Source organism: Triturus cristatus, chromosome 1_2 (assembly GCF_964204655.1).
Source record: "Triturus cristatus chromosome 1_2, aTriCri1.1, whole genome shotgun sequence".
NCBI classification, from domain to species: Eukaryota; Metazoa; Chordata; class Amphibia; order Caudata; family Salamandridae; genus Triturus; species Triturus cristatus.
In genome coordinates this window covers 589340797-589367797 of record NC_140580.1, presented here as the reverse complement: position 1 = coordinate 589367797, position 27001 = coordinate 589340797, and the positions used below count along the sequence as shown (strand labels likewise).

The following is a 27001-nucleotide window of genomic DNA, read 5'->3' as shown; positions in this document are numbered from 1 at the left end:
AGCAACAGGGGCGACTGTATGATGTGGGTGATAAGGCTGGTAAATTGATTGCGTGGTTGGATAAAAAGGAGAGAGCGAGTCGTGTGGTCCCGCTGATTGAGAGGATGGATGGTGTACGTGTCACCGAGCCAGAAGACATTGTCTCTTGCTTCGCGGATTATTTCCGCGAGGTGTATTCCCCGGTCTCTCCCTGCTCGGAGGCGGATTCCCATGCCCTGCTTCGAGATATCGCGCTGCCCTCCCTTTCGGTGGAGGACAGGGAGTCGTTGGATGCTGCTCCTACCTCGGACGAAATTACCCTCGCTATACGCTCGGTCGCATCTGGCAAGGCCATGGGCCCGAACGGCATCCCTATCGAGTTGTATAAGCTGCGACCGGACGTACTGGCACCCCACCTCCGCGCGATGTTCCTGGCGGCCCACTCGCGGGGCTCCCTCCCGCCGGACCAACGTCTGGCTACAATCGTGGTGATCCACAAGGAGGGGAAACCCCGAGACCGGGTTACCTCCTATCGGCCTATCTCGCTCTTGAATGCGGAGCCCAAAATCCTTGCCAAGGTGCTCGCCAACCGGCTGGTCGGCGTGGTGGGCGATTTGGTCCACCAAGACCAATCTGGCTTTATCCCCCATCGCAACACGGCCCTCAATCTGCGGCGCTTGCACGGGGTGCTCGCGCGTGTTCCGTTTGTGCGGGAGCCGGCCATCTTGGCGTCCTTGGACGCCACCATGGCGTTTGACACGCTCGAATGGCCATACATTTGGGCGATGCTGGCGAAATTTGGATTTGGACCGGGATTCATCAGCTGGGTCAAATTGTTGTACTCGGGCCCGTTAGCGCAGGTGGTAGTGAATGGGCGAGTCTCGGCCCCATTCGCGCTGGGACGGGGCACGCGACAGGGTTGCCCCTCGTCGCCGCTCCTGTTTGCATTGGCCTTGGAACCCCTGGCGGAGTGGCTGCAGTGGCACCCTTCCATCCGTGGTCTCCGTTGGACCCCCGAGTATGAGGACCGCGTGTCCCTCTACGCTGACGATATCCTTTTGTACCTAGCCTCCCCGCGCAAATCACTGATTGTCCTGGTTGATGTCCTGCGCTCCTTTGGCCGTAACTCAGGCCTTGTCATCAACTGGGCTAAATCATGTGTCTATGTGCTTTCCGGGGAGGCTCCCGTCCTCCCGCGGGGATGTCCGATCCAGATTGCCTCGCAGGGGTTTCGGTACCTGGGTGTCTATATCACGCTGGACCCGGAGGCCCGCTACGAGCGAAACTTGCTTCCCCCCCCTCCAGCGCTTGAAGGAGGACGTCGCGCGCTGGCGGCGCCTGCCGCTTTCGCCGCTCGGCCGGGCGGCATTGTTTAAGATGATGTCGTTGCTGCGCTTCCTGTACGCTCTCCAGAACACTATGGACCTAGTCCCGGCGCGCTACTTCCGTGAGGTGGAGAGTCTACAGCGCCGCCTGTTCTGGGACGGGAGGCCGCGTATAGCCCTGGCAAAGTTGACGCTCCCGTGGTATGACGGGGGGATTGCCCTCCCGGACATTAAGCGGTATTACTGGGCCTCCCAGCTAGCTGCAATTAATCACGGCCTCTATGGGCCCGCCTTGAACCCGGCATTTGAAATGGACAAGATGCTCCTGCCCGGTGGCGACTACAATCGAGCGCTCTACTCTGGCGCGCCGGATCCCCGCTTGACTGGGCCCACGCGTGTCATGGTGCGGGTGTGGCACGCGGCCAATGCAGCTATGGGGTGGAAGGACTGTTTGACCCGGGCGTCGCCGTTGTATGCGCCTCAGCGGTTGGGCTCCCTGTGGACCTCGAAGGGCTTCGAGAAGTGGGACACGATTGGCATCAGTAAAGTGGGGGACCTTTGGACGAGAGGGGGATTTAAAACATTCGAGACGCTGCAGACGGAGTTTCAGCTGCAGGGCAGTGAATACTTTCGGTACTTGCAGGTCCGTCATGCGCTGAGCTCCGTCTTCCCAGACGTCGCCTCCATCCCGGAGTCTTCCCCCCTGGAGGATAGAGTGCTGGATGGCCACGTTCCGGATAGCACGATCTCCCTCATTTACAAAAAATTGATTGACCGCTCGGGCCTGCTGACCGGCCTCCGTGAGGCTTGGGTTGCCGACGGGCTGGAGTTGGACGACGAAGACTGGATTTCCGCGGTGGCCTCTCCGAAGGAGGTGGCCATACCGGCTCGCCTTCGTTTCGTCCAGCTTAAGATACTCCACCGGGTTTACATGACGGGGCCAAGGCTTCTGCGTATGGGTTATGCTGAGGATGGGTTGTGTAAGCGTGGGTGTGGTGCTTTGGCGACTTTTTTGCATATTTTGTGGGAATGCCCGAAGGTGGAGCGATTCTGGCGTGGTGTGCATGAGGTCCTGCGTCTGGTTACGCATGTCGCGCTGTTGCCTGAAGCGAGGAGATGCTTGCTGAATGTGTGGGAACCAACTGATTACTCGGTTCCGCAGACGCGATGGGTGACTCTGGGATATATGATAGCTAAGCGTGACATCGCTCAACTGTGGGGCTCCCAGCGGCCCCCGGCGGTGTCGGCCTGGAAAGAACATATGGATTGGTGCATGTTCCGAGAAAAGGTGGTGTATGTGGCGAGGGGCAAGCCTGGGGCGTGGGTGAAAATATGGGGCCCCTGGAACGCCTACCGCGGGGGTATCTGCGAGCCACCACTGCTGCCTGCTGCCTCACCGGCTCCGTCCCCCTAGTTGACCCCCTCCCCCAGCCCCGGGCACAGAGTTCCCCCAGTCCTGGACTTGTTTCCCTTCCCCCTCTTTAGATTCCTGTGGATGGTCGGGGTCCCTCATTTGAGGAGCACGTGTGGTTACCTTTGATTGCGGGTTGCCTTGCGGGTGTGGTTTTTCTATGTTGTTGTGTTTGTATAAAATGAAACCGTATTGTGGGCTTAGAGTCATGTGGCCCACGTCGTTGAGATTTACTTCTCTGCAACGCCAAGTGCCCTTTTGTAAGTTTGTCAGGTGCTCCTGTCACTTTAGCGGCCGGCCGGAAGGTTGTAGGCCCATACTTGTATATATTTGAGATTGCAATAAACGGTTTAAAAAAAAAACAAAAAACAAAAAAACTTTTATAACACATACTCCTTAAAATATTTTGGTACACACTGTTTGCGAAGTGATCAATTGTTATGCACCTCAATTTCAGCAGGAACACTCCCTCCACTCTCAATATGTTTGCGTACAAACTCCAGTTTTATTTTTAAAATCTGGGGCCAAAATCACTCTTTGTTCCACAATCGTCCATCACTTGTCATACATCATCTCAACTACTTGAATGGGTGACAAGAATGTGGATGCTCCAGATGCTATGTGACAAAGTTTCTTAAATCGTACCAAACTTCCTTCCTTAATTTTTTCATTTAAAATAACTCAACCACCTTCATACCTCTTATACACTTGCTTCCCGACATCCTCCACGACATACAGACGAGCATGGTTAATTGATGACGTATCCATCTATTCCCTAGCCTAGATCATAAGGTGAGTTCAGGAGGGCTTTATCGAAGAATAGTACACCCGATCACCAACACCTTACTAGTCTAGACCAACCGACACTGGTTGAAGTCCTCTGAGCAACCATCATAAATTCTATGTCAACATATAAAAAGTATTCACAACAAGACCCCACACTTAGAATTGTGATGTTTTGCTACATGTCTTTTTCCTGCTCTGCCATTGGGCACTGGGTGCCCAGTTACAGCCTTTTCTTAGGCTAGTCCAAAGCTCTCCTTGATCTTTACCACCACGTCTCCGACTAGGGATACGTGACAGCCACTTGAACACTGTCCAGCTTGAAGCACATTAAGGGGTCTGAAACTGGACTATACTCAATGTACACTTCAGGGCCTTTCACCAGGCTCTGCTTTTTGTTTCTATAGAGGCCAGTGACCAGGCTGGGCCCCAAGTTCCCTGTGGGATAATTTACTGTCCTCTGCCAAAGGAGCCTTTCACAACCTCTACCTAATTTGCCCATTGTTACTCTTTAACTGGGCTTTGCATTAGTCACTCCTGTGAGGAAGGTCACTCCAGGCTCAGTCCATGGGTCTCCATGTAGGATTTTCTTGTCTCAAATGTCCTACAGACAGCACCCGCAGCACTCCTAGCTAACTCTTTAACGAGGTCTCCTGTCATCAAGAAAAATGCATACAAAGCTGGCTGGGTGCCATACTACAAAAGGTCTATTTACAGTCTTCCTGTTGAATTAGGGCAGGGTACACTTCGCCTACACAACCATTCATACGGAGTACACATATACACTAAATCTTAACCACACAGGATCCACTGATACATATAAAGCCCTGTGAGATAACAGTTTTCGACAAGGCAATCCAGGTAAAAGTACATATTTCTTGCCGGACGGACTTTCCCAGAAGTGCTCTGTGAGAAGTTGGCCTGGCATATGCTGTCTCCTAGTTATAGGGACACCTTGCACCAGTCCAATTCGACTCTTATTGATGATAGGTTTAAGACAACCTTTAAAGAAAGCTATCCTAGTGGTAGCTGTGGAGAGCAGCCTTCAGGCTAAGTCTTGAAGGAGTGTTAAGCTTATTGTTTTACCATAATAACCTCTTGAATAACCAAATGAAAGAGTAGCCCACACAGGTATATATATAAAATATATGTATTTATTCTAGACAGAATCCCACAGTCTCTTTATGAAGCTGTGGCAAAGTTACAATATCAAACAAGCATTGATAGACACAATAAATAGCACTATTAACATTGGGCCCCAGGGGGAGACCAAACCATATACTAAAAAAGTGGTATAAGAACCACGACAATTCTACAGGCAATGCCTAGGGCATTCAGGATCGCTGGCCCCTTAAGAATCCACCCCAGGTTATGAGGAAGGGGACCCACGGGAGACGCGTGCAGTGCAAGTAGCTGCTATCGGGATCTCTATTACAGCCTATGGAGAATGTCGCGGTTGGAAATAAACAGTTTAAAAATACTTCTAGCAGGAGTACAAAGTTAAAACTTCAGACTTAAGCTTTTGAAGAGCCCACTACCACGAGAGTACCGAGGTACCACTGTTACCTGCCCCAGGGAAGCCGGGTGCATAGGTCGTTTCTGCTGTCGGGTCGCGGGCTGATTTTCAATGGGAAAATAGTCAAAAGTTCTGCTAGCCAAAAGCGTTGATGATGCCGTGAAGATCAAAGATGTGAAGATTGTAGAGAAGAACCTGAAAGCAGAGGGGACAGAGTCTGGGTCACGGCAAAGTGACCAGGAGGCTCAAAACAAAGAGCCCTTCGATGTCGGGTGCTTCAGGTGGAAAGTGGTGTACCTTGGATCTGCAGCCACGGGCTCCAGGAGGCTTCAAGGAAGGCCAGCTTCAGGAGGGCGACTGTCCCACGTCGGATGAGGGTCGCTGCGGTGTTAGTGTCCGGATTGGATCCACTAAGCCTTGGCAACCGCAACCCACGAAGAATAAACAAATCTGCTACAGTGCAGACCCACGAGGTCTGGGAGAGGTCTCCTTCGAGGAGACTGTAGAGCAGGCCTGGAGCAACCAGGGGAACTTTTGTTTGTGAAGGTAGACCTCCGCTAGGGCCCACAAGTCGAGAGACAAGGGACTGCGGGAGGCGGCAATTTGGCGTGCGTAAAAGGGCACCCACGGGCCACCGGAGGGGGCTAGGGCGCTGGTCTTTGGCACAATTGCTGTAGAGTGGTTGGCTCGAAAATGGGCCAAAGCACAACTTCCCCACTGGTCAGGGTCGTGCGCTACGCAAGAGGTGGCCGGTGTCTCGGGGTATTGGGGATCTCGGCACCCACGCGGTCCACGGTGCCCAAACTTGTTGAGCACACTCACTGGCCTCTGGGATGTGCTGGAAACCCACCTCAATGTTTCTGGACCCCCACCGAAACCAGAAGGATGGTCACCCAAGCCCTCGTCAGCAGCAGACTAGACTATGGCAACGCACTCTATGCAGGAGCCCCAGCCAAACTCCTGAAACAGCACCAACGCATCCAGAACGCCTCCGCACGCCAGATCCTCAACATCCCTTGCCGCAGCCACATCACACCCCACCTAAGAGACCTACACTGGCTCCCCATCAACAAGAGGGTAACCTTCAAGCGCCTCACCCACGCACACAAGGCACTCCACAACACCGGACCAGCGTATCTCAACAGCCGACTCAGCATCTACACCCCCACCCGCCAGCTCCGATCCACAGACTGCACCCTCGCCACTGTCCCCCGCATCCGAAGAGTGACCGCCGGCGGCAGATCTTTCTCCTACCTCGCCGCCAAACATGGAACACCCTCCCCAACTGCCTACAGCAGACCGAAGACCTTCTGACCTTCAGAAAGCTTCTCAAAACCTGGCTCTTCGAACAGTAGCAGCATCCACCCCCCCCCTCCCACCCCCCCCCCCAGCGCCTTGAGACCCGCACGGGTATGTAGTGCGATTTACAAATGCTCTGATTGATTGATTGATTGAGTTCCTGTTTGTCTTCCTGACTTTCATAATAGTGTGTTCAAACCGTGGGAAATTGAGAAATTGTCCACCTGCTACAAACTTTAGCAAAGTAGAAATGTTCCGTACCAGTCACTTGTGTGCATCATTTCCCTTACATTACTCTATTCCTTCAATCAATCCCTTTATATGCGTACTACAAAGATGATCAGATATCAAATGAAAACATTAACTTCCATAATGGATTAAACATGTAATCTGCAAGATTTGTCATACAATACTTTATACTGAGAAACAATTGTCCAGCAGCCAACCCCACCAAGAGATATTTTCAACCAAATATGCTTGGAATGAGAATGGACTTTTATCCTAGTCCATCAATAAGTATAAAATCTATTAGGTGGGCTTTGGGAATTTTTGACATGCACATATTTTTGCATGGTCAGTTATTTTGCAGTGTACTTCATCTGAACCTAATGCCCTTTCCATTTTTGAGGTCTTCATTTTCACACAGATGCTAGGCTTCGAACATCCTGTCTAACTGAACATTTAAGGACCCAGAACTCATGAGTTCATATTTGTCACCATTGTTCCAACTAAATTGGCAATCCTAACGGAATAGAGTGTAGATCCAGGCCACTGTCTTTGTCTAGCGTGGAGGATGTGGTCCTTAACTGTCCAATTGCTGGGGAAGGGGTTATGTCCTATGTCTACCTATTAGACCTGTCACTCTTTCAGCCCTAAATTAGTTTTCTACACTCTCATGTCTAACCCTTCTCTTTCATAAAGGGCATTTAGGGCCATCTATTGAGACTGTCTAGTGGCTTTGGCATGAATGACTAGTGCACGCGGGCAGAGTGGCACTGGTGAAAATGGTGGCCTTACCAAGGCTCCTGTACTACTTTGTCAACCTACCTAACTATGTACCAGCCTCCTTCTTTACCCAGCTAGAACAGACAATCAGGGACTTTATCTGGGGCCCCAGCCGGCACAGGGTAGCGATCAAAAAATTATATTTGCCCACAGATCAGGGGGGTCTAGCGGCTCCTTGCTTTGAACACTACTACCTCGCGGCTCAACTCCAGTGGATCGCCAGATGGTTTGCAGACTGACACCGCAGTGACACTGCATCCGCCCGTCCACCATACACACTACTACAGATCCTCACGCTCGTCCATCCTGGTACGCGCACATGCCCCCCGGAACCCTTATATTTGAATGTGGTCTATAGGTGTTTTCGGCGGAGCCTCTAACTAACAAGACATGTCACACCTTATGCCCCTGCCCTCCCCTTGGAAGGCACCTCCAAAGGTCCGGCGGTGTGCACAGCCACTGACTTGCATCATTGGCACGAAGCTGGGATACGGACCTTAGGTGATCTCTATCATGAGGGCTCGCTGATTCCTTATGCGACACTAGCAGCAAACGAGGGCCTTCCCACAGGAAAATTCCTCCTACATTGCTCACTGGTGGCCACCCTTACAGAGAAGTGGGGAGAGCTAGGCACTGAACCACAAAAGCATCTCGCTATCCAATATCTCCATGTCATGGGACGAGGCAGACACCTGGTACGTTGGTTTGCTGCTTCACTACATCATCATGCGGCAATCAACCTAGATCCCCTCAGACGCAAGTGGGAGCATGACCTGGGACGCCAACTCTCAGACAAAACCTGGGCACAGATACTGGCCAGCCTGACTCATATCCCACGAAATATGAGACTTAGGCAAATACAATACTTCATTACGCAAGGTGCATACTTAACACCAGCTAACATTAATAGATATTTCCATTGAGCTGACTCTGCCTGTCCCCGCTGCGCGACTCTTGATGCAGACCTGGTGCATATGCTCTGGGGCTGCCCCAACCTCAGCACCTACTGGAGAGAAGTGGCAGATGCACACCGTGCCTGTACGGAAAGAGAGCTACCCTTTGAGTGGCAAACATATCTGCTGCATGTCTTTCGTAGGACGCACAATACTAAGGTCTCCTCCCGGTTCTTAGATTTGGGCATAGCCACGTCCAAACGACTAATTACAAAAAGATGGAAAGCATCAGATCCCCCACAAGCACAAGCTTGGAAACGTTCCACCATTGCGAGGCCAGAGCGGAAGGCATAGCGATGAAGCGGGAAGAAATAGTGGGTCTCAGGAAAGTATCTATAGCTGAAAACTGGGATGCGATCCTGGCAACACTACAGCAATCTTGTTATAAACCAAGAAATCCTATGGTCTAATCACAAATCAATAGTAAATGTGAACGAAAATACTTCTAAATTAAGAATGTATCTATAAACAACAATGGAGGTGTGCTCATGGGGTTATCTAAGGGCAGATCCCTTTAAGGACGTAATCCCTTACTCACCATAGGTGACATGCTTCATCATAGGGACTCTCCTCCCAAAGGAAACACCTAGTTCCTTTGAGGGCTACAACCCCCTCATTGTGAGGGAGGAGCTCAGGGATGTTTTAATGGAGTATATTGGGTATCCTAAACCCACCTATGACGAGTCTGACGTGTGAGTGAGGACGCAGCGCAAATGATAAGCTAGAAAAGTGTAAGTGAATGTTAAAACTGACTACTAAGCAAAAAACAACAATTTTAATCAATATATGCCTAGTGTCAGGATTAAAATAGCAGTACACCAACGGTATAAATTTAAACCGCTAGGGTGTGATGACAAATGGTCGACATGTTTCAGCCGTATCAGGCTTTCATCAGGACCTACGCAAATAATGCTGCTGCTCTCAAAAAACGTGAAAAAACAAATAAATAATTATAACTTCAAAGGATATTTGAAACCAATCTCTGGTCTCTCAGTGGATAGATTTCTCCATACCTATAGGGGTGAAAAAAATACACAATGAATTCCAACACAGTATATGTTATGAAGCACTTGAAAGACTACGGGACCTGACAGAAGTAAGCCCACACAATATAGAAACTCTTACCCGCAATTGCTGGGTATGAGACCTCACCTACACCTGGCAACCGCTCAGGAAGGGAGCACCGCTCTAAAATGAACGAGAAAGGAAAGCAAACTAGGTTGAATGTCCCTGAATGTACCAACTATTGGCATGCACAGTAATGTACCATCGCTATATTGCATGCATGAGACCTAGCAACCTGTATAAATTCAAGGAGAAATGACTAAAAGGAAAGTTACAGGAAACACAAAATGTAACATCAGCACTAGTGTGAGACCTGGAAGCGTAGCTAGACCAAGATAGGTGTTCTGAAGAGTCCTTCAGAGTAAAAACTTTGTCTTTATATCCATACGCTATGGTCTTAGAACCCAGAAATATAATAAAACAGATGTGTAATGATTATCCTCATTCTCTTTGCCTCCAAAAATGAGGAATAAGGGATAAAGAACTCACACGTGTGGCCCAAGCAAGCAAGTGAGAAACGAGGCTGGAGATACAAAAGAGGAGAGACCATCATGGCGGTCTTACCTGTCCGTCGGTACTTCTTGGCAGAATGAGCCTGCTGCCGGAGGTAACCAGACGGTGTGAAACCCCGCCTTTAAATACCCAGTGTATCATTCCGTTAATAAATTACACCTGATTTTGCGGCCACAGACGGAGCCTTTGTGTAAGAGGCGCGCATGCTCTCAACCGAGAATACTTGAAAAGCAGACTGCGCATGTCCGTAATCGGACACTTAATATGCGCGCATGCGTCTACTCTGTAGTAAAGCCTAAGTTTTTTTTTTAAACTTATTTTTATTGCCATTTTCACATTTCATATATTGTACATCATACATATTCGTCAAGTGGTCGCATCCGATCATACATCCTGTAAGGTTACTCAACAATTGTATTGATTGATGATTCGTTACCAAGAGGCCTAAACAGTGTATACAATCATCGTGACGTTCACAGCCTACCATCTCGGGTTCCATATATGGCAAAGGAACTGGGGTTCAACAGAGGTGTAAACTAGGGGATGAATATGGAAGAATATATCCAATTGCACTAGGGGGGGAATGCAGCGTCGTGATGGTGAGGTACCTCTAATACCATGTGTGCCTATCCTGGTCGTTGCGACCGAAAATCGTAACAGTGCGCCTGGAGCTAGGGTCTGTCAAGGTCTCGCACGGCTGGGAGCCTACGGGTTCAGGTGGGCAGAGCCTGTGATTGTGTATTCCGGATTAGTTGTGTAGATGCGTCATCTGGCGGGTCCGCCCCCGGGGAGAGCTGCCTAAATTGGTATAGTAACATGGCCCATTCCATTGATATAGGGTGCTTGCGGGTCCCTTTCACCTCCTCCTCCCGTAATGTCTCCTCCTCCGCCGCCGCCCATTTGAGTGTAGCTCCCACCCACGCTGCCACCGGAGGGCCGATGGGGGAACGCCAATGCATGGCTATGCTGCGTTTGGCCAAGAGCACCGCTAAGGAGAGGAAGCGAGTCTGCACCTTGTGTTGCTTACTGATGCGAAAGATGCCTATGGCGCTGGCCTCCCAAGTGTTCATGCAGGTTAGCCCAGTGAGGGTGCCCAAAGCGGTGTGAATGTGATGCCAGAAGATTTGAATGACGGAGCAGCTCCAGAACATATGTCGAAAGTCTGCGTTTTGTTCTTGACATCTGGGGCATAGGAACTGAGTGTCAGGGTAGAATCGTTGGAGGCGTGCAGGTGTGAGATAGGCCCTGTGTAGGATATAATATTGGATGTTTTTAAATCGTGCGTTTCTGGAGACTTTCTTAGGGTATCTCAAAGCCTTCCCCCACTCCCCGTCATGAAGCACCCGCCCGATTTCTGCCTCCCAGGTGGCCCGAAGGGTCGCCAATGGTTTGTTAGTCAATTCCCGTATGGCTTTGTAAAGCCACGTAGTTAAATGGCGTCCTGCTCCCATATGTAGGATCGTGTGTAGCACTGGGTGTGGGTGTGGTTCCCCGCTACTTAGGTCCTGATGTAGTAAAGCCTAAGTTATAAACAAACAGACTACGCAGGTCCAGTGAGATGGACTAAACCCGCACGCATGCGTGGAGTCGTTAATGTAGCCGATAATGTGACAATCGGCATAAACAATGTCAAACGGGGACGCGAGCCGTGCAGGCAAGTATAGTTAGGACCGCGTCCCCCGTATACACCAAAAGCAAAAACACACCCAAAACAATGTGTAGAAAGGTATAAAAACACATTTTGGCAGTTTATAAAGCGTCGAACACACCACCAAGTATGCGTTAAGGCATTTATAGCAGACAATAAAGAGATAGAACCAAGGACTCCCACGTCTGCCCACGTAGATAAATACAGTTATCATGTCGCCAAGTGTAAATGAATTACAGTAGAACCAACCAGACAGACGTAGGAAACAATAAGTCTGGATAGGGATATATCTCTGTAAAGCCATCATAGTAAAAGACAGTCAGCAATACCCTGTATATCATAGTACAATCAACGCCAAATTAATTGTGCACCAAACAGCTCAAGAGTTCACCCGCCATAGAGTGTTACTCATGACTTGTGTGTTAGTGACTCAAGTGGGTACTAACGGGAAACCCAAGGAATATCATCATTGAGCCCTGACACAGAACTGTTGAGCTTAAATACCCAACGCTGTTCTTTCTTGAAAAGAAAAGCCGAAATATCGACAGTATGTGAAGGGACGAAGGGTTGTTCAATTATCGTCCATTGTAATTCTTGAGGTGAGTGTTGTGCTGTGACAAAATGTTGGGTAAGTCTAGTGGATGTTTTCTTACATCGAATGGTGCTCTTATGTTCCAATATCCTCGTCTTTACTCGTCTGGTGGTCATCCCGACGTATCGAAGGGAACAGGGACAGGTGATCAGGTAGATAACATTGCTGCTGTTGCAATTTGTATGGCTCATTAGAGTCCATGGTCTGGAAGTCCCTATGTCAATCTCAGTGGTATGTTTCGTATTCGCACAGGCAGCGCAGCTACCACAGGGGAAGTGACCATGTATTGCAGGGAGATTCCAAAGTGTGTTCTGCTGTTTGTCAATAACCTCGCATGGGCGGGTATGCACCAATCGATCCCTAATATTAGAACTGCGTTTAAACGCAAAGAGGGGACGTTGGAATGGTGTTGTGTCAATGTTCAAAATCTTCCACTTGGATAAGATACATTTTTTAATCTTGTTAGAAAGAGTGCAGAATGTGTTAACGCACGGGAGTCTCTTGGTGGTTTCTTTGACATGTCTAGGTTCCAATAAAGCAGCCCTGTTGTTGTTAACTGCACGTTTCAATGATTGTTTGATCAGTTTCTTAGGGTAATGTCTTAACGAAAGTTGATTCGCTAGGTCTTGTGCATGGTCTTTATACTTCGCCATTGTGGTACAATTCCTTTTGATACGCAAGAACTGTCCAAAGGGTAGATTTTGGCGTAGGGCTTTTGGATGGAAACTGTCAAATAATAGCAGAGAGTTCTTTGACATTGGTTTCCTAAACAATTCAGTGCTAAGACCACCATCTGTCGGAGAAATCAGGATGTCAAGAAATGGTAAGCATGATTTGCTAAATTCGCATGTAAAGCGAAGATATGCATTCTGATTATTAAGCCAAGTTTTGAACTCATTGATGGAAGAATCAGTGCCAGACCAAACCACAAGCACATCATCAATATAGCGCTTCCAACATTGTATATGATGTCTAAACGGATTGAGAGCGCTAAAAATGTGTTCTTGTTCGAAGCTGTGCATGTAGAGGTTGGCTAGACTAGGGGCAAAAACACTCCCCATCGAAGTGCCGGACACTTGCAGGAAAAGTTGGTCCTCAAATCTGAATTTTTTTTCTTTCATTGCAATGCGGGCACAATTGATGATGAAAGAAATGGGTGTAATAGAATCAGGCACTTTCTCACGTAACAAGGTCTCTACGGTCGCAAGGGTCTCATCCTGCAGAATACACGTGTAAAGTGACTCCACGTCAAATGAGACCAAAAAGTCATCATCTCTATTGAACTCAATGGTCTCAATCAAATTCAAGCTCGCGTCCCCGTTTGACATTGTTTATGCAGATTGTCACATTATCGGCTACATTAACGACTCCACGCATGCGTGCGGGTTTAGTCCATCTCACTGGACCTGCGTAGTCTGTTTGTTTATAACTTAGGCTTCACTACAGAGTAGACGCATGCGCGCATATTCAGTGTCCCATTACGGACATGCGCAGTCTGCTTTTCAAGTGTTCTCGGTCTCGGTTGAGAGCATGCGCGCCTCTTCCACAAAGGCTCCATCTGTGGCCGCAAAATCAGGTGTAATTTATTAACGGAATGATACACTGGGTATTTAAAGGCGGGGTTTCACACCGTCTGGTTACCTCCGGCATTAGGCTCATTCTGCCAAGAAGTACCGATGGACAGGTAAGACCGCCATGATGGTCTCTCCTCTTTTGTATCTCCAGCCTCGTTTCTCACTTGCTTGCTTGGGCCACACGTGTGAGTTCTTTATCCCTTATTCCTCATTTTTGGAGGTAAAGAGAATGAGGATGATCATTACACATCTGTTTTATTATATTTCTGGGTTCTAAGACTATAGCGTATGGATATAAAGACAAAGTTGTTACTCTGAAGGACTCTTCAGAACACCTATCTTGGTCTAGCTACGCTTCCAGGTCACACTCTAGTGCTGATGTTACATTTTGTGTTTCCTGTAACTGTCCTTTTAGTCATTTCTCCTTGAATTTATACAGGTTGCTAGGTCTCATGCATGCAATATAGCGATGGTACATAACTGTGCATGCCAATAGTTGGTACATTCAGGGACATTCAACCTAGTTTGCTTTCCTTTCTCGTTCATTTTAGAGCGGTGCTCCCTTCCTGAGCGGTTGCCAGGTGTAGGTGAGGTCTCATACCCAGCAATTGCGGGTAAGAGTTTCTATATTGTGTGGGCTTACTTCTGTCAGGTCCCGTGGTCTTTCAAGTGCTTCATAACATATACTGTGTTGGAATTCATTGTGTATGTTTTTCACCCCTATAGGTATGGAGAAATCTATCCACTGAGAGACCAGAGATTGGTTTCAAATATCCTTTGAAGTTATAATCATTTATTTGTTTTTTCACGTTTTTTGAGAGCAGCAGCATTATTTGCGTAGGTCCTGATGAAAGCCTGATACGGCTGAAACATGTCGACCATTTGTCATCACACCCTAGCGGTTTAAATTTATACCGTTGGTGTACTGCTATTTTAATCCTGACACTAGGCATATATTGATTAAAATTGTTGTTTTTTGCTTAGTAGTCAGTTTTAACATTCACTTACACTTTTCTAGCTTATCATTTGCGCTGCGTCGTCACTCACACGTCAGACTCGTCATAGGTGGGTTTAGGATACCCAATATACTCCATTAAAACATCCCTGAGCTCCTCCCTCACAGTGAGGGGGTTGTAGCCCTCAAAGGAACTAGGTGTTTCCTTTGGGAGGAGAGTCCCTATGATGAAGCATGTCACCTATGGTGAGTGAGGATTACATCCTTAAAGGGATCTGCCCTTAGATAACCCCATGAGCACACCTCCATTGTTGTTTATAGATACATTCTTAATTTAGAAGTATTTTCGTTCACATTTACTATTGATTTGTGATGAGACCCTAGGATTTCTTGGTTTATAACATGTTTGATAGGGGATTCAATTCGTAGTGGTCTCTAAATCTGTCCCTTGAACCCTCCCCACTTGAACTGCTTTGTTGTTTGAACACTACAGCAATCTACAGACCTGCCAACCCAGTCCCTTCAGACACCTGACCTAAACAGCCGACACCGCGCACGTGACCCTCACTCATAGACCACGTTTCTGCAATTGATCATGTGCCACAAGCTAAATGATACTACTTTGATGCTCTTGCACATCATAACCTTATGGCAATGGCACTACTAAGGGGTGCCCTCGGAGGCATAAATACAGCACTCTACATACTCCAACCTACGTGAACATTCCAACCCTACTCCCAAGTTCAACACCCCATGTACACAGTTATTGTCACATGAACAGCTTAACCATTCTATCTGCCTCGAATTGACTACTTAAACATAACCAACGCCGCACCATGTGCATATATACTAGATGTATTAATTGCGGGAAAATGCTGTACAATAAGTAACCTTAGGTTAAAGTACTATGTCGAAAACGGCTTTTGATACCTCACTGTTGTATTAAATGTATATTGATGTACAGTGACGCACATCATTTAATGTCGCTTTACACTGCAGAAAAGATGCAATAACTGCTTATGTATTTGTTTACTAAATACCAATAAAAACGGATTTAAAAAAAAAAAAATTGACTAGTGCAAGGTGTTTTTCTTTCTTATAAGGGAGATTTCACTGGTCCCATTTCCCCAATGTGGAATAATTTCATATTTTTGATGACCCGTTTTATTGATTTCACAAAACTTACATACCTTTCCATTGCCACCCACCTGCATCCATCCAGGCATCCGACATAGCGGCACAGACGATAACAATTATTAATTGGTCCACAGACCATAGTGGTCCTACCCTTTCCCCATATCCATTCATGTTTTAAGGGGCAGCCCCTCGCCTCATATATGGGTCCTTTTGTATGTATGTATAGAGTACTTGTATAGTGCGGCTGCCACCCAACGGGTATCCTGGCGCTGAGAATACCAGTAACAGACACTGTGCGTAACTGAAAAACTAATCAGGGGGCTAAAGATTAATTTCTTGGAAAGAATCTGGTTTTCAAATTCTTCCTAAACCTCAGCAAGTTATCACTTTGTTTGATCTCAATAGGCAGTGAATTCCATAGTCTGGAAGCTACCAGACTAAATGATCTGCCTCCTAGACGGGCCTTGTTGAAATGTGGAGTACATATTAAATTAACTGAGGAAGAGCGAAGATTTCTAGCAGGGGAGTACCAGAGAAATTTTCTCTGCAGCGGCTTAGGTCCCATTTTGTGTGCTGCCCTATATACAGTGCAGAGTGCCTTGAACTGGACTCTCTGTGCCATAGGTAACAAATGGAGATCCTTTAAGGCAAGCGATGCAGAGGCTCTGCGTTGTCTATTTAATGCAAGCTTAGCTGCAATCACTTGAATCCTTTGTAGCTTTTTTAGCAAGGAGTCAGGGGCTCCCAATAGGAGCGCGTTACAGTAATCTAGTCTGCTCATAATAATGCTCCTTACAACTTGTGGTCTAGCTGACATTGGCAGAAAAGGGAGGATTTATCGCAAGGCTCGGAGCAGAGACAGACAGGTACTCACTGTTTTGTTCACTTGGGAGTCCAGCTGAAGATTACTATCTAGTAATACTCCCAAGTTACGCACTGTTTTAGCTGGCGATAGAGGGTTATTTACAGAAGCTGGCCAGAAATCCAACGGTAGAGGGCAAGGAATTTTATTAGCGGAACAGTATAGTATTTTCGTCTTATCTCCGTTGAATTGCAGAGAGTTAGCTCTAAGCCAGCCTGCTGTTTCCTGCACACAGCTATGGAATTTTTCCAAAGAGATTGCAGTATTACCCTCAAGGGAGGAGACAAGTTGGGTATCGTTAGCATAATTGATGACTTCAATGCCGAATGATCTTGTAAGGGAGATGAGAGGGCGCAGATAGAGATTAAAAAGGATTGGACTAATAGCCGAACCCTGTGGGACACCATGTTTTACCGGACTATACTGAGAGAGAAATGGCGTCAGGGTTACTGCCTGCTGCCTATCTGAGAGATAAGACTGCAACCAGTCCAGTGCCTTATCTCTAATACCATTCTCCTCAAGTCTTTTAATCAAGATCTTGTGATTGACCGTATCTAATGCGGCCGACATGTCCAGAAGTACTAGAATAGCAGTTTGGCCATTGTCGGCACGCATTCGAAGGTTATCAAGAACTGTCACCAGTACAGTTTCGGTACCTTGTCCCGGACGGAACCCAAATTGAACTTCATCCAGAAGTTTATTTTCTTCCAATAATTTCGAAATCGCCTTGCTTACTGTTCTTTCCAGAACCTTTATTGGATATGGTAGCAGGGAGATCGGTCTGTAATTCGATGGACACAAAGGGTCCAAAGAGGCTTTCTTTAAAAGGGGGGACACAACTGCCTTTTTCCAACATTTTGGGACCATGCCATTAGTTAGAGATTGGGAGCATAATAGGTGTAGATGCGGGAAAAGCTCCATTCCGAACGCTTTCCACAACTTGTGTGGGAGGGGGTCCAGGTGAGAGCCTGAGGAGATACCAGCTGCAATAGTATTAAACTCCTCTTGTGTCGGGGTCTGAAAAATCTCCAGAACGGGCATGTGTTCTCTAGTATATCCTTCATCTAGAGTGCTACTACTAGACAACATCCGAATATCGGCTGTACTATCCTTCTCTCCTTCACTAGGAGTGTCTAATCCAATTAAAATTGTATTGATTTTTTCTTCAAAGAACAGTGCCAAATTATCACACAGTTGTTGTGAAGCTGGGATCTTATTCTTTGCGCAGTCAGGATTAGACATTTCCTGTACTATGTTGAAGAGAGTTTTTGACTTATTGGGTGCACTTAGGATAGTTTCCTCCCAGTATTTAGCTTTGGTCTTACCCACCATTTCTTTATAAATATGTAGCAATCTTTTCAATGCAGCTTTATCTCCTTCCCCATAGTTCCTTCCCCATTTCCTTTCTGCCTGTTTACACTCAATTTTCATCAGCCTCAACTCCTCATTGTACCAGGGAGCCGACGGCTTCTTTTGCTTTTAATTTTTTTCATCGGGCCACTTGGTCTAATGTACTAATAATCTGATTGCTCCATTTCTCATAGTTCTCATCCACCATTTTATTGATGTCAAAACAGCTATCATTGGCCAGTCGTGGGAGCTCTTTCAGAGCTAAAACTTTAGACCACTCCCTACCCATACGAATATGGGTCGGGTTAAGGGCATGTTCCTGTGTGGTAGCTAACCTCAAGGAAAAAAGAACCAAGAAGTGGTCTGTCCAGCATAGTCGGAGTATCTCCCCTACAGCTACATCTGGATCATTAACAAAAATTCGATCCAGTGCATGACCTCCTGCATGTGTGGGTTGCAATACCAACTGGTGTAGGTTTGTATTCACACAGGCTTGGCGCAATTCTTTAATGGCGGTCTCCAAGTTACCGTTTTCCCAAAGGTTAAAATCACCCAGAATCAATAGTTTAGTATGAGTATGTGACAGATTATATATCACATCGATCAGGTCTTGATATTGAGGAGTTACTCTCCCAGGGGGTCTGTAGCAAAGAATTCCGGAGTACAGATGGCTGCTACGTTCTGTGAGTGAGAATCCAAGTAGCTCGAAGCCCTGTACCTCCTCTACATCCATAGGGGCCAGATTCCAGGTTTCTCTGTATATAATTCCTACCCCTCTCCCTCTCCCCAGTGCTCTTGGTTTATGAAATATTTTAAAGCCTGGAGGACAGGCTAGGCCTAGTTCAACTTCCCTATCTGGACGTGTCCAACTTTCAGTGAGAAACAAAATATCCACATTTAAATCTTCAACCAATGAATTGATTTCCGAGTGGTGTTTAACAAGGGATCTTACATTAACCATACCACACTTAAGAACTTTCAACCCAGCATTTTCCAAAATGTTCTTACCCCCAGTCTTTCCCTTATTACCAGTGATAATATGCCTCTCAGTACCCATAGAGAAGAGTTCATCCCTGGTGTAGGTAAGGCGAGGGATAGAAGATGCAGCGTGGCTGGCGCTGAGCGCGATCAGTGCGCGGACGGGCGCAGACTGGCTTGCCTTAGGTGCGCCGCTGGCGCGCGCGCGCTGCGCGCTTGCATCGCGTCTCCTTAAGTAGTGAGGAGTACATCTGGCCACTAGAGCGCTAACCAAGATGGCGTGACTTCCGGTGACCGGCTCTTACAGTCCGAGTACACCAGCACACCTTGGTAGCGCTGAGGACTAAGTATAGTGGTGGTTACGAGTTCAAAAGTGACATGTGCAGCATTCGCAAGTACGTTTTTTTAAAAAGTACTTCCTATAATCCAAATGATAAATATCCTGAAGCAGCGTTAGAAATAGTGTTGCGCTCGCCAATAGTGCAAATAGTACTGATGCCCCCTTTTTTTAAAAACAGCAGTATAACTCTAAAAGCAGCAAAGTGGCTCTAAAATCAGGTAAAAGCAGTTAGCAAAAAGTTTCCAGGACGCGCAGCGGGTAATCAATCATTTACCTTGCGCTTGCATTGCGTCTCCTTAAGTAGTGAGGAGTACGTCTGGCCACTAGAGCGCTAACCAAGATGGTGTGACTTCCGGTGACCGGCACTTACAGACCGAGTACACCAGCACACCTTGGTAGCGCTGAGGACTAAGTATAGTGGTGGTGACGAGTTCTAAAGTGACATGTGCAGCGTTCGCAAGTAAGTTTTTAAAAAAAGCTCTTCCTATAATCCAAATGATAAATATCCTGAAGCAGCATTAGAAATAGTGTTGCGCTCGCCTTCTTGTGCCACACACCAGTCTAACCCCTTCCTTCACTTAGCCATCGTCTGAGCACTATACAGTTTCCATCTACGAGCAATGTCTCTCTTCGTCACCACTGTAGCTATCCCCAAAACGGATACCTCTCCCCTCTGGTGTTACCAAGGTTGTCCAGAACTCCCAACAGAGCCTTCCTCAGTGACAGGGTGAGTGTTTACCCCAAAACCTGAGAGACGGCACGCATTATTTGTTTCCAGCATTCAGTGATTAGGGGGCATAGCCACGTCATGTGAAAGACATATGCATTTGAGTCCCATCATCGGAAGCAAGTGGGGGTCTCCAGCTTACCCGCCTGCCATGCTTTAAAGGGAGTCATGTATGTACAGTGCAGGTAGTTCTGTTGAACAAGTCATAGGTGAGATGACACCGCTATCTCATGGGCGGCCATTCAGGCTAATAGCCAATTTATATCCTCTATAAGACCAAGCCAGGCTTCCCACTTCCTCCTCAAAGGGGTGAAGACGTCATGGGCATTATTGACCATGGTGCGATAGATTTGTGACACCACTCCCTTCTCCATCTTGCCCATCAATATCTGGGCTTTCAACTGGTTATACTCCGGGAGTGCTTGAAGATCACCTTTATATACCGCAAGACAATGTCTGATTTGCAGATATTTATGGAATTGGGTTTTGGAGACAGCATATTGATGAAGGTCATGAAAGGACCTAATGTGGTTCTCTTCCCACATGTTGCCTAGGGTCCTTATTCCGATGTTGTCCCAGGTTTGAAATCCTTGGAGAATAGAGGTGTGTTGAAGGCAGCGACCTTGCCACAGTGGGGTTTGTTGGGTAAGTGTAATGCACCATTGCATTTACCACAGTGCCCCCCGCCAGGACTGAAAGATTACCCTAGTCAGGGATTATGAATTAGATATCCGTAGAGCAGTCCCTTGACTTTGTCAAGGTTTACTAGAGCCAGCTCTGTCCAGTAGCTGGGTCGTTCTATCCTCCGGTCAGCCAATCGTTGGTCACCAGGAGGTGCATGGCTTGATAGTACATTTGGACATCCGCCATCGAAATTCCTTTGTAATAATACGATAACCAGCATTTGGTCAAGGCAATTCTGGGAGGGCGGTGGCAGCGTTGTGTTGGCCTTGACATGCGCCTGATTGGTTATTTAAACAACAACAAAAAGGCTACATGTTATTAGCTGCACTCTCTTTTAACGGGGAAGCCCTTTTTACCCAGAACGCTGATGCAGACATAAGTACTGGTTCCTATTCAACTTTTCACAAAACCAGTGGGGAATATGTTTATCATTATTAATGGAATTCTAAACAATGTATGAGAAGATTGTGCTGTCTACTGTAGATTCCTATTTGAGTTACCGAAAATTGTTTAAATATCCATGATCGCCTTCTTTACGATTTTCTTTTATTTTTGTAGATGCTGAAAAAGGTTGTCACATCTTACACATCCTGAACTGTGTCCGGCAGACGTACAGCTCCGGTGTGAGTGAAGCTGTGATGAAGCGTGTTCTGAATACACTGGAGAGTGATAGCCAAATTGTGAGCACCATGGAACTACACTACACCGTCTTCTAAAGCAAAGAGAGTGTGCAGCCCCTCCTCCTGGCAGATTTACGAAAAGAAACAACACAACAGGAAAGGACACAAGACCATGAAGGCTTCGCACTCAGAGCATGTACAAATCCTCGGAACTAGCAGAATAAAGACATCTCATTGAAATGAAATGGGAGATGTCTTTGGTAATGGTGCTAGATTTTCACTCATTTAATCTGTAACCCCATAAATATGAACTAGAGTATTAATTTTAGCACATCAAATAAACTAAATGTTTTTAAACAATTACACTGTAAACAGAAAAAGGTATTAGTGTGTTAAAAATTGATTCTTTTTAATAAAAAACAAAACATGGACTATCAGTGAGTATGAAATGGGATAGGCCGGTGTCGAGAGTGGTTGGAGAGCACTATAAATTGAGCTAATTGCATTCGCATTCGCATCCAGATGCACGTTTTCGAATTGTTCAATTAAAAAAACAAAACTCTTTTCGAAACAGTAGTTTAGAACTTGTCACCGACCTTACCCAATAAAAGTACCATTGCCTTTAAGCCAAATCGTGATGTTGGAGTTTTATCTAACACGACCAATATTACTGGAATTTCGAAGACATTTGTCTGGGGATGGGATATTGCCTGGCAGGGCTGGCTGGCAAGTCTAATACTCTGGCACTTCTCTGTTAGGCTGCAGGCTACAACCCTGACGGTTGGGCCCAGTATCCCCTGCCTGCCCCACAGCCTTCAGAAAGGGGCTGTGGCAATATGTATATATGTGTGTTTGTACATAGAGTGACTTTGGGTCAGTTCTCTTCAGCCATTGGTCAGTAGGAGTGTAATTTACTGTCTGCTTCCATCCATGATAGTATACAGCATGGGGCAGTGGGTCAGCTCACTTCAGCCATTGGCTGTTGCCCTCTGGCATTTGTCTGATCACATGTATGTATGTATAATTATTTGTAGAGCGCACTGTAACCCTACGGGCATCCTGGCGCTATAGACATAATGCAGGGCAGAAACAGAGTAGGGGGAGCAAGGAGGAAATTAGACTCTGGGAAAAAGCCAGGTCTTGAGCCGTCCACGGAAAAGAGTCAGATCCTGAACCTGTCGTAGCTCCGAGGGAAGACCATTCCAGAGTCGAGCAGCCGCGGAGCTAAAAGCTCTGCCTCCCAAAGTGGCTCTCTTTGTCTTGGGAATCAAGGCCTGCCTAGCTGAAGAAGAGCGCAAAGTGCGCGAGGGGACATACCATCCAAAACGACTTTGCAATGGTATAGGGCCAAGGCCATGAAGAGCTTTGAAGGCTACACACAGGGATTTAAACATAATCCTCTGTTGCACAGGCAGCCAGTGAAGCTCAGCCAGAGCCTAGGTGCTGGAAAAATAACGCGGTCTTTGAAGGGCTAGTTTTGCGGCAGCTGCCTGGATGCGTTGAAGCCTCCGGATCAGATAAGCCGGGGACGCAAGCAACAAGGCGTTACAATAGTCCAGACGACTAAGAATGGTGCAGCGAACTACTGTGCCTCGCACATGAGGGGGCAGAAGAGGTAAGATCCTGCGGAGGCCTCTCATGATCATGTAACAGTTTGAGACCACCTTGTTAACATGTGACTCGAGACTTAGCTTCTCATTGAAACAGACCCCCAGATTACGTACAGTCTTTACAGGAACCAGGGGGGTGTCCAAAGGAAGAGGCCAAAAATTGAGAGGCAGGGGTGGCGATACACTGCCCACTGAACAATGTAAGATCTCAGTTTTGGCACCGTTAAATTGCAGATCATTGTTTTTCAGCCAAGTCGTCATTTCCAGCATGCAGTTATGGAAGGTGGGTAGAGAATCCGCCTGATCACCTTTCAGGGAAATGATTAATTGTGTGTCGTCGGCATAATTAACAGCCGTAATGTTGCAAGATTTAATGATTTGTACCAGAGGTCGCATGTAAACATTAAACAGTATCGGGCTGATGTGCACATCTGCCTGAAAATAAGTTCACCTCCATGTCAGGGCTGGTGGGCATCAATCTTTTCGTTTTTCATTTTCTCCTATTAAATATGATCACTTTATTTCTTTCATTCTCCACTTTTTATTTTCATTTTTTAGAGCATACTACAATTTCTTCGACAGTACTAATGGGCCTCTTGGTTCCTGCTCTTTTCATTCTTCTCAAGCGCCCATCATGTAATGGTACTGTATATACTGTATCATTGTTTTACCATTTCTAGGTGGCAAACAGATTGGTTCTAAATGTGCCAATCGTGCTGGCACATTAAACTAATGAAACGCTATGTACAATACCATTTCAAAGTGGCCATCTGCAGCTATATTTTCTATTTTATCTATCATTGCAAGTATATGCCTGTTATGTATATGCAGCAGCACGTTTCTTTTTTCTATTTATTTTCTTATCTTGCATATGTTGTTGAGTGTGTGTGTGCGTGTTTGATTGCGGTTGTGTACGTGTGTGAATGCAAAAATGCATCAGAAGGTGGATGAATTGATATACGAGTGCAAAGTTGAGTGACAGGTAGTGCATGTATGGCGACTTGGTGAATGCCTAAACCCTTCCAAAACTGAAAGGTACTTACATTTATAAGCCAGACATATTGGCTTTGCCAAAGATAGTTAAATATTGAGATAAAACTAGTTCAGAGAAATATTCTGACATAACCATGTCAGATCCAACTCACAGTTGCAAGCGTCTCCCATATGAGGAGTGAGCGAACAGAAAGAGATCAGCTCTTAGTATGTTAAAAAAGTAGCCCATTTGTCGCATATTTTTGCTATGGCAGTTAGGCCAAATTCAAAAGGCACAATTTCCTAAAAAAGATACTCAAGTAGAATGCATCAAGTAGTTCCAAATCGACATTTATTTTACCGCGATATACAATGGAGCAGCAATGACGAGCAGGAGCATTCATATCGTTAAAGTAGGAAGGACAAGATCTTTCTGGACAGTGCATTGTGTTTCATCCGTGGGGAAGAGTGACCTTCCCACCCAGCAGAGAGTATAGTTCTAACCTGCGCCATGAGCTGTTCTTACTCCCGACTCCCGCTTTCTTCTGTGGGTATAGCAGAAGGTTGGGGTAGAGCACTTCAGCTGGACCTGCTTCTAATTTTCTTCCAATTTTAGAAGCAGACCTGCAGTAGCACAGATCTGCTAATGATATCCAATAAGTATCAGTTGTAGGTCACAAGAGCTGTCCACCCCTCCCACCGTGATCACTTCTCTCAAGCCCAACAAACTGATCCACATTTAATCAATTCAACAATTAGGAGCCCAGTTAACTTGCAGTGTTCCCCAAGCAGTAGCATCTCATCCCCTACCAAAGTGGCGGGGTGGGCCGGAGGAGGCAGCTTGGGGGAGGGGTCAAGGGACAAAATAATAATACAATTTTTTTTCTTAACCCCTTCGCCGCGGCAGGAATTCCGCCGCGGCGCTGGGGGGGTTTGGGGGCAGTTGCGGTGCCGCCGTGCTCGTGACGGAACCACTCCGTCATGAGTCACGGGCGAGCTGTGCTCATGACGGAGTGGTTCCATCACGACTCCGCCCACTGCGCTAATCGCCCGCACAGGCGGGGAATTAGCGCCGCGTGGGCGGAGCGGCCGCCAACGGCCGCAGCATGACGGAACCACTCCGTCATGAGCACAGCGCACACGTGGCTCATGACGGAGTGGTTCTGTCATGAGCACGGAACGGGTTAAACGTACCTGATTGTCGCCGCTGCATCGGGCGCAGGCTCCCAGAATGCACTGCAGCCAATCCTGACGCTGCATGAAAGCAGCTTCAAGATTGGCCTGAGCGCTGGGACTTTGCGTGCTTTCTCCAGTCCCAGCAACGTAGCTGTGGCTGGAGAGTGCTTCACTGCGTAGGGCGGTTTTGGCCGGCCTGAGATGGCAGTGAAGGGAGTGCATTACCACTCCCCTACCACAGTGTCATCCTCTGGGACCCACCCCTAAGACTTGTGGGGGCGGGTCGAGGGGATTAAATTAAAACGATCATAAAACGGATTTAAAATCCGTTTTTTGATTGTTTTATTTGAGGATGGTGGCAGGGAGTGCAGCGCTCCTCTGCTCTAATGGAGGGGCCGCCCCTGTCCCCAAGAATCAGCATTTTGGAACACCCTGTTCAATTCTCAGTTACGCTGCTGCAGAACATATTGGCCTAGGAAAGTTTAAAACTAATACATCTAAGGAGCCAATACCCACACAATAGAGGGGCTCTTGGCGCCCATCAAAGAATGAGGTGCTCCTTGTCTTTGCAAGAATTCTGTTGTAGACAACAAGCCTGAACAGCTCCAAAATGTACAATATCCCACGCCTATATCTATTCAAACAATAGAATTCCCAATAATGCATAATGTTAAAAACCCCACTGACAACAATGAACACCTCTTAAAACAATATTGTATAATCTGACCACATTTCCTCACACTGTTATGATGCTTACCGATGTTCTGCGGGACTGCTACCTGGCCCAAAATAAACTGTACAAAGGTCAGAGTAAAGTTAGATTATTATGTTACATTATGTTGTGTTACAGGTATCCATATCTTGTCACTATATATAGCACAATGTCATTATTTGGAAGCCGATAGTCAAGGCTAAAATTAACAATAACAATACTTCTCTTATATGTTAAGCCTATTGTTCGCAACTTTCTGCAGGAGAATTCAACACGCCGAGACGATAAGGTGAGTCCAAGAAGCCTACACCTCGCTGAAGGCCAGCCAACACTGGTAGAAACCCCCTTAGCAACCACTCTGCATTCTATGTAACCATTCACACAGTATTCACAACAAGACACCACGTATATCCCACCTCTGCAAATATAAGAAAATGAACAATTGCGAAAAAATGCAATGAGGCTGTTGGAAAATGAGGTAGCATCTGTGAGGCCTGCACAAATAACATGACTACATTTGTCCTTCACTGGGAACCAAACACCCAATTGTAGCGCCTGACTCTCAGAGGGTAGCGTTGCAGAGCAGTCTGAGGCTTACTCAAGGGAGGTGGTGTGGGCTAGTAATCGCCATTTGCAGGTGTGCAAAAATAACACTCAATAATTGATTGTCCAGTCTGTACTTTGCTTTATAAAAGTAAGAGTACATTTATTAAACACACACACTACTCAATACTACGCACCAATTTACAAATATACATAAGCTGTTGGAATTACTTTGTGACATTGCATAACATCTCCACCCCTCCCGCAGGGTGGGTGGGGTCTAGTACCACCACTCCCATGTATGCACATCAACTTGCCCCCAATGCAGTTAGTTGAACATAACCTGGAGCGAGGGCCCTGCGCACTGGCACCATCCCAGTGGCGACCCACCCCATTACCTCAACAAGCATTAAAAAGGGGTAAACCTGCCTTGGTGACACATGACCCTGACTGATCATCTCCTACTGACCATAAAGTATGCACCTCTATATCTTAAGGGCTAGCAGTCTGGGGTCTTCACCTAAGCGCAGCAGCAAGAATCCATGTTTACGCACACTTTAGTATGACAGTTCTCATCACCTTGGTTGATCATTTGAATGCATTGCAATTACAGCCCCTAAAGGCATCACAGATGAAATCACAGGATTAAGCATATACAGCCAGACACCCTAG

The 27001-nt window shown here is 46.8% G+C and overlaps 1 protein-coding gene across 1 annotated transcript in view; it reads left to right on the top strand.

Moving 5' to 3' along the window:
- Positions 1-21555, top strand: part of STN1 (STN1 subunit of CST complex) — a 480640-nt gene extending 459085 nt beyond the window's left edge. The window contains exon 11 of the mRNA XM_085606821.1: positions 21255-21555. Coding sequence (XP_085462947.1) covers positions 21255-21412 — 158 coding nt within the window. The 3' untranslated portion in view covers positions 21413-21555. The remainder of the gene's footprint in view (positions 1-21254) is intronic.
- Positions 21556-27001: the final 5446 nt, after the last annotated feature.